This window comes from Alternaria viburni, assembly GCF_023758015.1.
Source record: "Alternaria viburni strain BMP 2772 chromosome Unknown scaffold_6, whole genome shotgun sequence".
NCBI classification, from domain to species: domain Eukaryota; kingdom Fungi; phylum Ascomycota; class Dothideomycetes; order Pleosporales; family Pleosporaceae; genus Alternaria; species Alternaria viburni.
In genome coordinates, this window is record NW_026055775.1 from 392,645 (window position 1) to 408,421 (window position 15,777).

The 15,777-nt window shown below is 53.1% G+C and overlaps 4 protein-coding genes across 4 annotated transcripts; 3 read left to right on the forward strand and 1 right to left on the reverse strand.

The window, feature by feature from the left end:
• Positions 1-270: 270 nt before the first annotated feature.
• On the forward strand, positions 271-2,176 carry J4E79_003579 (uncharacterized protein; the record flags this gene model as incomplete). The annotated part of the gene is made up of 3 exons (XM_049352472.1): positions 271-672; positions 725-1,411; positions 1,460-2,176. 3 exons carry the CDS (start codon positions 271-273, stop codon positions 2,174-2,176), a joined length of 1,806 nt encoding a protein of 601 aa, XP_049212851.1.
• A 6,323-nt stretch (positions 2,177-8,499) lies between these two features.
• Positions 8,500-10,629, forward strand: J4E79_003580 (uncharacterized protein; the record flags this gene model as incomplete). The annotated part of the gene is made up of 1 exon (XM_049352473.1): positions 8,500-10,629. The coding sequence occupies one exon, from the start codon at positions 8,500-8,502 to the stop codon at positions 10,627-10,629; it is 2,130 nt and encodes a 709-aa protein (XP_049212852.1).
• Positions 10,630-12,773: 2,144 nt separating this feature from the next.
• J4E79_003581 (uncharacterized protein) lies at positions 12,774-14,519 on the reverse strand (the record flags this gene model as incomplete). The annotated part of the gene is made up of 1 exon (XM_049352474.1): positions 12,774-14,519. The coding sequence occupies one exon, from the start codon at positions 14,517-14,519 to the stop codon at positions 12,774-12,776; it is 1,746 nt and encodes a 581-aa protein (XP_049212853.1).
• A 529-nt stretch (positions 14,520-15,048) lies between these two features.
• Positions 15,049-15,774, forward strand: J4E79_003582 (uncharacterized protein; the record flags this gene model as incomplete). The annotated part of the gene is made up of 1 exon (XM_049352475.1): positions 15,049-15,774. One exon carries the CDS (start codon positions 15,049-15,051, stop codon positions 15,772-15,774), a length of 726 nt encoding a protein of 241 aa, XP_049212854.1.
• Positions 15,775-15,777: the final 3 nt, after the last annotated feature.

Consider the following 15,777-nt stretch of genomic DNA (forward strand, 5'->3'; position numbering starts at 1 on the left):
CTTCTTGACAATTGAATCCCTCAGCGTGTAGCCTGTTATTAAGCTGTGTACCCGATGTCGTGGCTGATCTCTTGTGTGCACTGAATTGCTCGTGCATGGTATGGCCTGTGTAGGGCTGAATCAATGACGGCAGCAGCCATCGATTGCGGAGAGGAAGCGGCCCAAGCTCGGACATTTTCCCGCAGGAACATCAATTGAACTTCCCAATGCACCTTGTTGGTCGTCGTCGCAACGCCCATCCAATCGATCTTGCGACCAATTGAACCGGCAATGCGGCTCCAGAATGTCTCGCAGAAGACGTTGAAGACCGTTGCCGCGCGCCCCGCGCTTGCATCCCACACGCCATCCCCATTGCATCCGTGTCGGCCACTTCTCGCATCATCACAACGTCTGCTCCTCCGTTCCACGGCACAATGCGCCGTTCGCTACCAGTCCTCGTACCCAGAGCGGATAGCCATTCTCGGCGGTGGCATAGCGGGGTTGACGAGCGCCCACTTCATCGCGAAGGAGTTCCCACAGACTAAAGTGGTGGTGTTTGAGGCGGGGAAGGACACGGGTGGCTGGATCAAGAGTCGACGAGTCGACGTTGTGGATTCAGAGGGAAAGAATGGGAATGTGCTGTTCGAATTGGGCCCGAGGACATTGAGAAACGCAACTGTCACTGCAGGACTGGTAAGTCGAACATGTCTAAACCATGGTGGCATTGCTAATGGAGTGTGTATAGGTACAAGAACTCGGTCTCGTTGACGACATCACATACACGAGGCGCAGCGAACCCGGCGCAAAGAACCGCTTCATTTACTATCCTGACCAGCTCAACCGCCTTCCCTCTCCACCACCCACCTTCGCAGACTTCTTTACATTATGGCGGACTGGCATACTGAAGGGTATATTGGGTGCGATCACAGAACCATTGAGGCCAAAGCGGCCGGACTCCCTGACGGATGAGACAATTGGCTCGTGGCTCGCACGAAGGGTGGATAAGAGGATAGCGGACAATCTTGTCTCAGCGGTATTCCACGGCATATATGCCGGCGATATCAATCAGCTGAGCGCTAAGACGTTGTTTAATACGGGTTGGGAATTGGAGGCGCGATACGGCAGTGCTATTGGAGGCTGGTTCCGCATGCAAAATGAACACGGACAATCGCAGCCGGTCACACTCGTCCACCCACATGATCGGGAAGTAGCGAAAGCTATGAACGAGGAGATTGATCTGGAACTCGACTTTGCGAAGAACCTGAAGGATTCCGCTATGTTTTCCTTCAGAAACGGATTGCAGCAGATGGTTCGAGCATTAGTGGATGCTGTGGAGGCGAAAGGTAACATTGAGATCAGAACAGAGTCGCCCATTCATACTTTCAAGCCTCTCAATGAGAACGGGAAGTTGGGTGTCGAGGTTGTCTCTGGGGTACGTTCATCGTCTTCAGTTAGAACCGCAAGTACTGACAGTATACAGACTGAAGGCTCAACATCAACTGAATCATTCGATCTCGCCATCTCCACCCTCAAGAACGACGAGATTACCCCCTTCGCCACAGTCATGACAGTAAACCTCTACTTCCCCAATCCAAACCTTCTCCCTTATGAAGGTTTCGGCTACCTCATCCCACAAGGAATTCCATTCGAGCAAAACCCCGAGCGCGCTCTTGGCGTAATCTGGGACTCCTCTGCTGTTAAAGGTCAAGACACAGCTAGCGGCACAAAACTCACAGTCATGATGGGCGGCCACTGGTGGGACGGCTGGAAGGGGTTTCCCACGGAGGAAGAAGGTCTAGAAATGGCGAGGAGCGTTATCAAGCGACACCTTAACATTACCGACGAGCCCACCGCCCACATCGCAAACCTCTCCCGCGACTGCATTCCTCAATACACACTCGGCTACGATGAACGCCTCAAGCAATTCGCGCAAGGCATGTCCAACGAGTTCAAGGGCCGGTTACGCGTTGTAGGCGCGCAATTCAATGGCGTTAGCGTGAACGATATCATCGCCGCGTCTTGGCAGGTGGCGAGGAGTTTGAGGGGAGAGGGCTGGAAGGGACGTAGCTGTGGTCTGGATAGGATTATGGATGAGAGGGAGTGGGTGATCGTGCCTGCTAAAGAGATGGCGTATGTTAAGAAAGAGGTACGTGTTGGAGACTCTGGCATGGGTCGCAGAGGAGACGGTGGGGTGTAAACTTTTACAAGAGCGATGGCGTGTATATAGGGTCGCTGAGTAGTGGGACTGAAGGGTAAAAGCATAGAAATGTATAACATTGACCCGTTAGCCGGACCGGTCTGGTCCTCGCACGTTTCAGAGGGGGTGCGTCTTCAAGTATGGCGGTTGCGCACAGCGATCGGATTTTCGCCCTGGATGTATCTCTGCTATCGATGCGTCGGAAGTCGAACCGTGGTCCTAATCTTCAGTCGCACGAAGGCTCTGTCGTCTTCTACTGAGCTTTACCCCGCTCCTGCAAGGTTGCGGCGTGGTTGAACTCCAACACATTCCTTCTCACCACAGGCTTTCCTCGAACCGTCCAGTCTCCAAATATACGAATCGAGAACCCTCAGCTCATGTTTCCGACTGCACACTTATCAACATAGTTTCAAAACATCGTTTCATCGCCCTGGCTTCACGGTCGCCATGCCTCGTTGTGCTCCTTGCACAGCGTTCGCGGACTTCGCGGAAGTGCTGCCGGCGCCACAACTCGATCGACAATGGTCATCAGGAGCACATATGATCGCTTCAGCGCGTGCTGGCTGTGATCTTTGTACGCTTTGTTGGCAGCATGCTGATGAGTGGGCATCGGAGGAAAAGTATCTGGATCAGCCGATACGGCTTTTTCGGCAGCACGGCACAGTCATGAAATCAGCACCATTTATACTACTTGGGCACGGCATTGATGTATGGATAGGCGCCGACGATCTACCATGTAGACCATCTCCGTTGGAAGTAGAGGAAGATCCGGTATCACAAGCCCAGCAACTTCTCTCGCGGTGTCTTTCATCTCATTGCGAATGCGGCAAGATAGATAACGTCGGCCTTGACGGAATACCCCCAGGTTTCGAAAACCCTGCTGCCTGTTATAGTACGCAGCGATCCTTGCCGCGTCGGCTGTTAGATCTCTCAAAAGGCTCTGATGTTCTCGTGGTCGATGTAGAGGCGCATATCCTTAATGGCGCTTTATCAGTAGCCGAATTGTCACAATACTGCACCTTGAGCTATCGATGGGGAGACACACCTCATGGCTGCGTCTTGAGAGCGCCTTTCGCACGCCAAATCAGCATCGAAGTGGAGAGTATGCCACAAACCTTCAGAGACGCTATAGAAACAACAAGAGGGCTCGGAATGCGATTCCTGTGGATAGATGCACTGTGTATTGTCCAGCCTGATGCCTATGGCGATGACACGGACTGGAATACGGAGGGCCCTCGCATGGGTACTACATATCAAAACGCCATATGCAATATTGCCGCTACTTGCGCCGATAGTGCAAAAGATGGCTTCCTTTCGAAAACGGACAGCAAGCGAATTGGCGCCGCTCCATGCCAGGTTGTTCAGCACATGAGCAGCGGGGACATGAATGTTCGCCTTTTGAAGCCAGTATCCATCAAGTTCAATCAGGCACTCACAAGTTCGGCTTTGAACAAGCGCGGATGGGTTACTCAAGAGCGGCTCCTCTCACGACGCGTACTCCACTTTACGTTGCAAGGCGTGATCTGGGAATGTGGTAGTGCCCTAGAGCATGGCCATACTAACGTGTTAGAAGTAACGACTTCTGTATCAGGACTTAATTGGAGCGCACGATTTGGCAATGGTCCGCGGCAAGCCACATGGATGTACTTCGTCGCTGATTACTCTAAGACAGAGTTCACTAATTCAGAAGATCGATTAGTCGCCTTGTCGTCTTTGGCGAGCCTCGTACATCGTAAATTCAATAGTGACGATTTGTACTGCGCAGGCTTATGGAAAAGTCGCTTGCCAGAAGATCTATTGTGGTACAAATTTGAACCACCAAACGTGGACACGCCCAATCGGATGAAGATAGCCCCTACTTGGAGTTGGGCCTCAGTGCACGGAAGTATATTGAGGAGAGGGGGGTCGAGGACCAGAGACATATTGGTTCAAGTGTTGGACGTACATTTCACACTTGCGCAACACAGTAACCCCTATGGCAACATCCAATCAGGATCGATCAAGCTGCTTGCTCAGGTCGTTACTATTCTTATTGAAACAGAGAATGTACGAGAAGGTAGGTTGCCTCCCCTCGATATGGGAAATGGGGAAAGCAACTGGCACAGAAGAACGATTTATTGGGACGAATGGCAAGGGAACACGACAAAAGAGAAGGAGTACGATATTATTCCTGTCGGAACTGATCGCAATCGAGAACATACCGCGCTCATTGTTGAGCGAGTACACGCAACAGATATCTAGGCTACAAAGGACGGTCATGTTTCTACGTACCGCAGAATTGGTCTGTTACAAGATCAGTGCATTGGGACTAATGATCCCACGCGTTACAACTACGGCAAACCCAAGCAAGACATGCAAACGGTATTTCTAGTGTAGTGTCTGGAATACAATCTTTCGTTACGCATGGCAGGATTTGAAAGGTGTCTCTTTACTCGTCTCTTTACTCGTCTCTTTGCTCAGAGCGTCAAATTTCCCTCTAGATCTTGCCCTGAGAGGTATATCTACTTCGCGGGAAAGCATAAGAACAGATCGCAGCACATTTATTAATTCAATTAAATACCCATTGTCAATAGAGAAATGTGGCCTGCGTGATAGAGCTGGTATAAAGTTGTTGCGTTGCGAATAACAAATCATGAGGACGAGTTCGAAGCAAATCAGATTTTCAACGGATGTATACCAAAGCAGGGCGCGATCGCACGCTTGACCTACTATCTTGCATACTAGTTAGCTCGAAATGTTCGCAGTTTCCAATGAATCCGGGCAGCTATCAAAAGTGATCCGTACCCACACGGAGCAAGAGAGGGCAATCGCGCATAAAGGAGTTAATTGGCCCGCAGAAGCTTTGTGTGACACCAACCTAGATCGTGGAGACCTCGCACTATCTACATTATTTGCTTTGTTATGTTCATGGGCTCAGTAAATCCTCGGGAAAATACCGGGTGCTGCTCAAGCGGGTGAAGCCAGGCGCGAGTGCCCAAGATTCCACGGAGAATGACAGTACTACTTTCCCTGGAGCGTGTTATTGCAGCTTGTGAGGGCCAATGTACAACACAAGTATGCTATCGTCTTTCTGAATGTAGTATGAACTGTATTTCGGGTCCGCAAAGATCAACAAAGTGTACAAAGCTATCTTTAAAAGAGCTCATGAAGAGAAATATCTACAAATGAGCTTGTCCGCTCCCCACACGGATAGATACGTCCCGAACTTGTTCGATATGATCTACATCGTTGTGTTTATAGAGTTCAAGCTAATGCATACCTCGATATGTAATCACTCCTGGAATGCACCAGACTGCCTACCGGATCGGGTCGACCCGAACAAGAACGCGATAAGACCGGCGTGGCATTCCAAGATACGGACCGCATGTCTCTGTATAGACTGTGGTCTTACCGGTCGTGGACGTGATTGCTTTCTTGCCCGACTGACTTCCGGGTGCTCCCGTCGAAATGAGGCCAAGACGTTGCTGTGACTCTTCATTCCGGCGGAGAGGGCAGATCATGCACGACAGAAAGTTGCCAGTGGCACACGTTGCTGCGCCAAGGTGATCTACCCATCTTGGCGCGCCATTTCCGCGCTGTTGTACCACCCGAAGCATGTATCAGAGAAGGTCAGGAGGTGTCCGAGATGCTGCCGTGCGTGAGCTTGTCCAGCCTCGACGAAACCTTGATGGCAACAAGCACAGAGTCTTGTTAGCGGAAGCTTCTCTGCATCCTAGCGCGTCGTCAACGAGGCTGGTACCTGGGGGACAATGGAATGTTGGGTCTTAGGCACTGGTCTAGTCGGGGCAATGCATGCAGTGCAAAGATAGTGGATGTCTTGTAGGCCACCGGAACGTCACTATATGTAGATGAGTTGTTGAGCTTTGGAGCGGTGTCCACATTGCCTACCGCTGGGTTCGTTAGTCTCGTGCCTGTGGTTGTGTTGTGCTGCCTGCCAAGTGGCGGACGTTTTCTCCGTGTTAAGAATTCGTGAACGGCAATAGCGACGGGAAGTAAATCCCACCCGACGCACATATCGTCAATCTCGTGTAGATTGGCTGTCTGAATGATGAGCGGCACATGAACGAGTGCCAAGCGCGGAAAGCAATCCCTCCATGGTGCCAAGAGGCAGGCAATAAAAGCAAGTCGTCAAGAGTATTGCCAAGACTGGTGATCCGGCGGCGTGGAGGTAGTGGAACGCAAAGCAACGGCGGTCTCAGGGGACGTTTGTTTGGTACAGTGATCCGCGCAACTCGGTCCGTTGTACGGAGAATTAATGAAATGCGATCGACAACGCATCGAGTGCTGTCACTCTGTGTGTACAGCATAGAGAGTTTGTCCGGTCAAGAGTGAGTGCTGGGTCGTGACTTCCTTCCGAATTCGCCTACCCCACAAAAAGCACGAGCCGCACGTACATGGAGAAATAACGCATTCCGCTGCAAGACGTGTTGAACGCTCTGCGGTCGGAAGAAGAAACAACGACTACTGCAGGTGCAAGTGGGTGACAGTGGGGACATAACGGGATAGGAAACCAGTCGCTTGACTCCAAGTCTCAGCGGGACTCACCGCCAGAGTTGCGCGACGACGTCAGAGCACGTATGTACTGGCCAGGTTGCATCTGTCAGCTGTGCAAGTGAATGAGGCGAAGAGAGCCCGCTGCGTGGGAGGAGCAGGCCAACTCGTCCAATGGCGGTCGTTGACGCGAATCTTTTGCAAAGCAAAACCAAGCTGGGTCGCCGAACGTTTGGAGTGCGGTAGACGCATGTGTGCAACGCGATCAGGGTGCACATGGTCGCGATCGGGAGCCGTCTCAGCACGAGTCCCTGTCCAGAGCACTGCAGATGCTTGCAGATTGCATGAGGTGATACGAACCCCGCATTCAGTCTGGACAGTACTGGGGCCGATGGGCTCAGCGACGAGGGAACAAGTTATGCACGTAATTAAGCAACCTCGAGACCTTGGTGTCGTACTATACAGCTTGTGCCGGGAAGCAGAGCGGCGTGGTTCAGCTGGCGTTCCAACAGGCAATAGCGATGGCGGGGAAATGGCGTTGCAGCGGCTGGTGACCCCCACGATGTTCGCCTGTCGCGTTCGGCGGCAAAGGGCCGCCTAAGCTTTGGATTGACAGCGCCCTGAGCTGGGATCGAAGGGCAGCACCACGCTGGACTGTCGTCAGTTGACGTCGAGAGCTGCACGAGCAGCACATCTGCAACAGGAGCGAATATCGGTTCGGCGGACGCAGGACGTAGGGGCGCTCACGGCGTACGGACGACGGCATGCTGTCCTGGAAGCACATTGATGACTGCAGCAGCTCAGACCACATCCAAAGGCAGCTGCGGCATTTTCCCTCCAGACAGGCCAGACAAGGGAGACAAGGCCAGCATGATGCCCTCGTCTCTCCAGGGCCGTCGTGTGCATGGCGGAGGGTGCGAGGATGCGCTGCTGAATCCAGGCTGGCCGCCGCCAGTGGATGGGTGTCCAATGGTTCTGTTAGTAAAGGCAAGTGTGCATCCTGGCGGAAGGGCGGGTTGGTGCTAGAGGAGAGGCTCGTTTGGCCATGGTGGAGATGAAAGGGAAGGCCGTAAGCGGACAAGCCGGGCGGTCAAGCTTTGCAGACATCGATCATCGACGCACATCATCCATCACACGGCGCTGCTGTGTGGGCGCAAGGTCCGGGTCCTGGGGGAGAGTGCACGGTGGACGAGAGTTACTGGGCGGCCTTCGCAAGACGTGCATCCGGGCTGCAGGTGGCCTTTGGCGCTGTGGGGGTCGCGCAGGGGGACTGGGCCGGGGGTGTTTTGGCGTCAAATCAAGAGAGTTTAGTCTCTCTGCGACTTCTGGAGCCCACATATCATCGCGCAAGGCCCCGGGCGCCGCTTCTCCTACATTCTGGGACGATTGCCGCCTTTGCGTGCAGTTGGACTGATTGATATTCCAACGTCACGAGAGCAAGGCGGATAGATAGGGACGTCATCTCCCTGCCGCTGCCCGCCTGCATCTGGACCCTCGCCATCCACCCCTCGGCCGCTGCAAACCTCACTCGCGTGTCGTCGGTGCCATTCCGACGCAACTTAACTTTTCTTCCCCAGTCACCCTTCCTACGTTGTGTATATGGCTCTGTCACAATTGCAACACTTCTACCACACCCCGCTCCTGCTGCCCACCCTACACCTGCACTCGTGCAGTACGCTTGAAGGCTCGTATAACTGTCCGAGCCCCCTCCAGCGTCCGTAGCGACAAGCCCCAGCACCTCGCCGTATTCGCGTATTGGCAACTTTCACCCTCACCAGCGCTCGGTCGTTTGCCAGCCAATCGGAGCACAGCAGCGCCCCATCACCATGCCGATGGTCGCTGAACAACCACGGCAACTGTCAATTTCCTTCGATGAGCGAACCCTCTCCGACCGACTTCGGCACCGCGATTCACGCCCGCTCGACCACCGCTTTGCTATTGAAGAGGAGGATGAGAGTACTGGCACCGCAAGCGAGCCCGCCGAGCCTCTTACACCCACCAGCCATACCAGCGAGGGCACGCCCTTTTCACATCCTTTCCGTGACGATGACTCCGTAGACGACGTATTCGCAACCCCACGCCCTGTCACGAGCGATATGCCCAACAAGTCACCGCTGCAAGAGGCGCCGCAAGATATCGAGAGCCAACAAGATGTCCAGCCGCCTCAGCAGGCCGAGCGCCAGTCACCACCGGAGAAGCGCGGTCTGGGAAAGCGCGTGGGCTCGCTGATCCGCGGCAAACTGCACAGAGGACATTCGAGCAAAGATGGAACCAATCAGTCCGACACTTCCAACATCTCGACGCCGAACAGATCGCCCAAAGCAAAGGCCGAGACCAACACATATATTGTCAAGACTGGTGTAGATGGGCCCGCTGAGGTAGCAACTCCGGCAGTCGACATCCCCAAGCAAAGCAGAAGACTGAGCTCCTTCTCCCTGACGCGACGCTCTGACAAATCCTCCCGCGCAAACTCTCCACCCCTGTCTGGATCACCTATGAGCAGGCTATCGACGGACAGACGACCAGGAATTGGCACCAAACCCGCTTCTTCCACGGGCCTGGCAAGCATGAGCCGACCGCGGCCTGGTATCACCTGGGCGGGTAGTGGAAACGTTAGCTCTACTAAGAAAGTCGGCTTTTCACGCCGACGGTCCGCAAGCACAGAGCAGGTCCCACGCATCAACGAGAGTGCAGAGAAGCCTACCGCTGGCATGTTGGCTACCTTTTCCAAGCCAGCTGTCCAAGGTGTGGGTATGAAGGCACGGCGACTTAGTGTGAACCTACCGGACGACTTCATCATCGACTGGTGTGAGCTAGATAAGGAGTTCAAGAGTTCGAGTTTGATGCCTGGAAAGAGAGGAAAGATTCTAGGCAAAGGCGCAACATCTGAAGTTCGGATCATGGCGCGAAGAGGAGGCATCACACGGGAAGAAGATCTGGTCGCTGTCAAAGAGTTTAGAGAACGCGACAAGGACGAGACTGAGGAGGACTACGTACTGAAGATCAAGTCCGAGTACAGCATTGCGAAGAGTCTGCATCATCCGAACATTGTCGAAACAGTACGGTTATGTACGAACCGCGGTCGCTGGAACCACGTTATGGAGTTTTGTACATATGGAGAGATCTATTCGTTAGTAGAACGGAAGTTGTTCGCTGGCGGCGCGGAAGGGTTTTACAGTAGGGATGATCGGTTGTGCTTCTTCAAGCAACTACTGCGCGGCGTGAGCTACTTGCATAGCCATGGCATCGCTCATCGAGACATCAAGCTGGAGAACTTGCTCCTCAGCAAAGACGGTCATCTCAAGATCTCGGACTTTGGCGTCGCGGAAGTGTTCACTGGCGAGCATCCTGGACTTCGCGCCTCTGGCGGTGAGTGTGGAAAGAACATGGGCGAGATCCGGTTATCCGAGCCTGGAATTTGCGGCAGTCTTCCCTACATCGCTCCGGAAGTTCTTGCAAAGGATCACAGCTACGACCCACGTCCGCTGGATATCTGGTCCACCGCCATCGTCTACCTAACTATGACCTTTGGCGGCTGCCCGTGGCAAGCTGCGAAGCCCGAATTCGAGTACTACGCCAGGTTTAAGAAGGGTTGGGATTCTTGGCTGGAACGCCATCCCGACGGTGACATCTTTGATGGTGTCGATGGCCACCCTAAGTGTGGCAAGCTGTTCAGTCTCATCGAGCCCCCGTCCATCAAACGCCTCATGCTAAAGATGCTTCATCCGATACCCTCAAAACGCATAACCATCGGCGAGGTTTTAAAAACAAGCTGCATCAAGAATATTGGCTGCTGCTGTCCAGAGACGTACGACGACCCCAAAATCATGTTCGACGCTTCCAAGTCCTCGAGTGCTAGGACTGCCGCCCCGAAGAAGTTTTTGCATCATCACATTCCGCCCAAGCCGGAGAACAAGGTTGGGAAGGCATTCACACATAGGTTCGATATGGGCGAACGATAATCACGACTGTATATTTTGACGACCATTGTTTTCACGATCACTGCATTACGGCGCTTGAAGGCCGAGCATAGCGGGTCAAAAGGCGGTCTTTGTCCCGTTCCCAATTTGGAGGCATTACTGTATTTTGTTTTACTAGCACGTCAGTTCCATCAGCATTCTGCGAATGCCACTTCAAACGACACATATACCACATCGACGTCTTGTCTCGTCCCACCTTCCCTTTCCGTCTCTCGCTACTTTCCTTGTCCAACACACGTGTATGCGCGTGCCATGCGATTGGCAGCCCTGCAGAAAGTGCGAACGCGGCAATTGCCTTGACGCGCGGAGATCACCAAGCAGCAGCTCCACTTCGTCTCGGAGGAATTATGATTGCGCAACTCGCGAGCTAGCGAATAGCTTACGCTGATCTTCCGCTGTTATCGGAAAACTGTATCTGTCTGACGTATCTCCAGATTTTCGTCATTCCAACTTCGCTGATATGGGTTATCGAATCCCGCTCTGACGATGCATGCCGACGGCAGCAAGCAAGTTTGTAATGACCCGCTTGTCCGACGTGGCGCCGAGATACTTGGTCCGCTAGGGATAGAGGTCCACAGGCTTGGCGATGAAGGAATGTAAGCGCGCGAAAATGAGCTGGTTCTGCGTTTACAAACTGGAGTGTAGCATGGGGTATTCCGGGTACTGCGCCCGCTATGTTGCGCATGCGCGATACTGCAAGTCATCAAAAGCGTGGAGAGAAGGATCAAATGGTGGCGCAAACCAGTTTAACACGAACTCCAACACAACGCGAAGCAACCATCTCAACAAACACGTGGGGAGTATGATACGCCCACAACACACGATCGAGCTTGAATCAGACAAAGCATTGGCGCAGCGTACTAGCGGTCGGCGCTGGGCAGTTTCCACACATGCTTCTCGAATGCGGGGGCATGTGTGAAGTCATCGCACAGCACCCTGTCAAACAACCGCCGAGTGTCTTTTAAGCCGCTGATGGAGTGGTACCGAGATACTGTCGTGTTCTCGTCAGCACGTTGGTTAGACTAATGAGTAGGCGATAGACATGTCTTATGCTGGTTGGGATACTCCGGCTTTTGAGCTCGTGTGGGAATAGCGGGGTAACGCCTTGCTGTAAGTGTGTTGTTTTGCGCAGCTCAGCTTCATGCTGTCACACGACTATGCGCTGAATAGCGAGTGTGTAAGAAATGGAGCAGGTGATCACCTCGTCATGAATTTGATGGGGCTGAACTACAAAGGGTCGCTTCATGGGAAATGGAAACAAGCATGTCTTGTTGTGTTGATGCCGACGTTCCGCGTCCTTGCATACAGAATCGTCAACCAGACTTGAAGCATCCCCTTCGCATGACATGTACCTTCGATATGATTCATAGCCTAAAACCATTGGACGATAATGGGCCTCACTCATCAGGCTCAATCATCAACATCACAAAACAACGCAGTCTTCCAACCACATCAATAAACTAAACTCTCCCTCACGCACTCCCTATCACCAATCCTTCGCTCCCTACTCAACGACCATTCATAACCTCTTCTCAAGACCCTTTCCCTCCCCATGACCTTTCACCGATATCCATCTCCACACTTCCCCACATGCTGCAATGCACATCCACCCCTGTCTCATCACCCTCGCAAAAAACGCGGTGTGATGACTTGTGCTGCATCGCAGGAGGTGCTCTTTTCTGTTTTTGCCTGTTCTCATGCATTAAGATTTATGCTTAGCATGGCTTATCACGCACAAGACGACGCAAGGCGAATGCTTAGCCTGTGACATTTATGAGGGGAGGGGTTGAGACATGTGGTGTGTGGGAGGCGTGGGGGTGGATGAAGGGTTCAATGGTGACGGAGGGGAGGGCCGGGTGAGCGTGCATTGGAGGAGAAGGGAGGGGTGTTGATTGGGTGTTTTCTAGATACAGATTAAAATGTTCGGTCTAGGGTAACTAGGTTGAGCTTGTTGAGGGATCGGTATGTGCGGACTACTTGATTTCTCTAGACAATGTTCTGGATTATGAATCGTCGTATACTAATTGACTTCCTGAGATCTATCCCGTTCTATACATCGCGTTTTCTCTTCCCTTACAAAACCTGCGCCTACTTGCTACCACCACAGCCACAGTGCGACAAGTCGCTCACCACATCTCCCAGACACCCTCCGGCAAAACCGTCCTCATAATCTTCCAATGGCTAACCGCACCATCCTCGTGGAACTTCTCCAGTTCACCCACATCCGCATTGCCCATGACCCTGCCTCCATTCTCCTTGCTCACAAAATCGTAGTTGACTTCCAACTTCTCCTGAGGCTGCAAGAAGTTCCTCCTCGCGATACTACCCAGGTAATCCTTTGGAATCGTATCGCGGAAGTTGACAGCCGCCTTGCCCAGACCGTGATCGTTCTTGACGCAGAAAATGACCATGTTGATGAAGTCAGCTTCACCTTCCTTGTGTTCAGCTTGAGGCGGAGAATCGCGGAAGAGGCGGCAGGCCGGGAAGATGGCGTGGATGGTGTTCAACACCAGTCTCGTTGAGCCCAGTGTAAGGTCTCCGGCGTAGTTGATTGCGACGAAACCTTCTGGCTTCAATAGGTCGTAGAGGCCTTGCATGAACTCTGTGGTGAACAGGTATACGGGCTCTGCGCCGCCGGTGAAGACGTCGTGGATGATGTAGTCGAAGCTGCCGGGTGCTGAGACGGACTTTTGTGCTACGTAGGCAGTTGCGTCGTCGATGACGGCTGTGTGATTGGGGTCTAGCGCGAAGTACTTCGTTGCGTAGTAGTGGACTACGGGGTCGAGTTCGACAATCGTTGTGTTGATGCCATGCGCGATCATGGCGTTTGGTGCTGTGCCGATACCGAGACCAATCACCAATGCAGATTTCTCGCTGTCGTCTACAATAGGTATGGTATCGACTGGGGGTTCCATGAGGCGGACGGCTTCGAGGAGTACAAAGACGGCGAAGATGGACTCGCGTTGGCGTTGGCCTTTAGCATAGGCTTGGGGTGTTACGAGCCACTCGCCTCCAAGGAGGGAGTGGTCGCATCGAAGAAGACGGAAGGCATTGTCGGCATGGTTCTCGATGACAGAGACATATCCAGTGACGGACTCATGACGAGCGAGAAGCGTGTAGTTCTGCGTAGCCTGCAAGGTTGAGTTTGCCAGTTGTAGACCGTGGGTTGAAGGATGATGCGGGTTCGTCCAGAGCGTGTGGAGGATTGCCGGAAACGCGAGGAGGATAACGCGTGATGGGCTGAAGAAGGCAGAAGCTGAAGCAAGAAGCATCTGCATACCCACGCGAGTGAAGTAGACAGATGTACCGATGAATCCGGGGATGAGAGCGCTGCTAATCTTGGCTACGGTCGAGACGGTAAAGTAGGATGCAGTGGGGATAGCGATTTCCTTCAATGGCGAGGGATTGATTCCGGTAATGTCGATGCATTCCAGTAGATCGGCGGCAGCAAAAACTGACAAGAATAGCAAGGGGAAGTAGGTAAGAGACTCAATAAGCAGAGGTCCGTATTCTACCCCAATCTTTCCGCTGTATGGGAATAGTAGGAACTGGATGACGGGTGTCCAGTACGCGACTACAGCGATGTACTGTGCCACATTCGCAGACACGTAGCTTTTCAATGCTCGTCGCGTTAAGAGTGCTGCAACAGCGGTGATCGTCATGGTCCGTTGATGGTGTAGCGATGCTGGGATCGATCCATAGATAGGGGACAGGTTCAGTTGTGAGACCGGTGATGCAAAACCTGCGACAAGGAGAAGTGCTGCTGCTCTACCAACATTCAGAAGAATGGTCGATGCTGGGGCATTTTGCGCCTGGGTTTCCGCCTCTTTCGCTGCCTTTGGCTTCTTCGGTGTTTTTTGTTTAGGCGACATGATGTAGAATTCCCGTTCTATCTCTTTCTATCAACCCAAATCGAAATGTTCTTGCTCAATTTGCTGTAACAGCTTTCGCGAAAAAGAAAGATGGCGAAGCGTGTAAAGCGTGGAAAAGACCAGATATCGCGTAAACGGTCCAAGGAATCCCAAGTTCTTCAAGCACTCTATACGGACCGTATATCCGCGATAGTGTAGTCGGCCCGCGAACAACGATAGAGAGCAACAAGCAAAGTGCAAAAGAAGGGTATAAGGCAGGAAAAGGAAAGGAAGAGACGTTGAAATTAAAAACCAAGAAGGCCAGCTGTTCCTGGCTGAATGGGATGATGCACGGGTGAAACGGGCGATCATTAAGGTGGAGTTCGTTTCGACTGGGCGCGTTTCGCACTAGAGTGTGGCGCCCAGCACGGCGTGTGGCGTCATTACCAAGCATAGCGATTGACCATCACTTCTACCATAGCGACTGCAGTGAGAGGGTTTCTGGAGTCTGAATCCTCTTAGCATGCCATACATGACCGGATCACCCAGAATGGCGCCAGGTCTCGCCCTACGACCAGCCAACGCGCCGGATGCAGCCAAGGACCCCGCGACCCCCAATGGCCATGTCAACGGCGACGCATCAGCCCCTACAACCGAAGACGTGGAAATGGACGATGAGATAGACGAATCTCTACTTCGCGACCAACTCCGCCAGAACCAAGACGAACGCGCGCAACGACTCCAGGCTAAGAACCGGCGCAAGCGCTACCTCGAAGTCCATCCCGAATACTTCTCCGACTCGTCCCTCGAGCTCGCCGATCCGCTCCTGTACGACCGCCTCATACGCCGCTTCCAAACCGCATCCGAGCGCGAAGCCGAAGGGCGCAAGAAGGGCTTCTCGGGCCAGATGGCGACCGATCTGTGGCGCGCCGAAGCGAAGAAAGACGCGCTGTCGCAACCCGATCCGAATTCGCTCTTCACATATAACCGCGGGCCTCAGGGTCAGATAATGGAGGAGGAAAAGGACGATGTGCCCATGACGAAGGAAGAAGGGAGAGCGTGGTGGATCGACGAGATGACACAACGCTTCCTGAGAGGTGGAGACGATGATTTTGAGTATGACAAGTTGGTCGACAAGAATGCCAAGTACGATGACCCTGAAGCGGAACGCGACTTGGAAGACGCGTATTTCGAGAGCATGGAAAGCGACTTCGATTCGGACGGGGAGGGGAAGGAGAAGGTGTTGACGGGTGAGACGGGCATACAGGACTATTGAGCA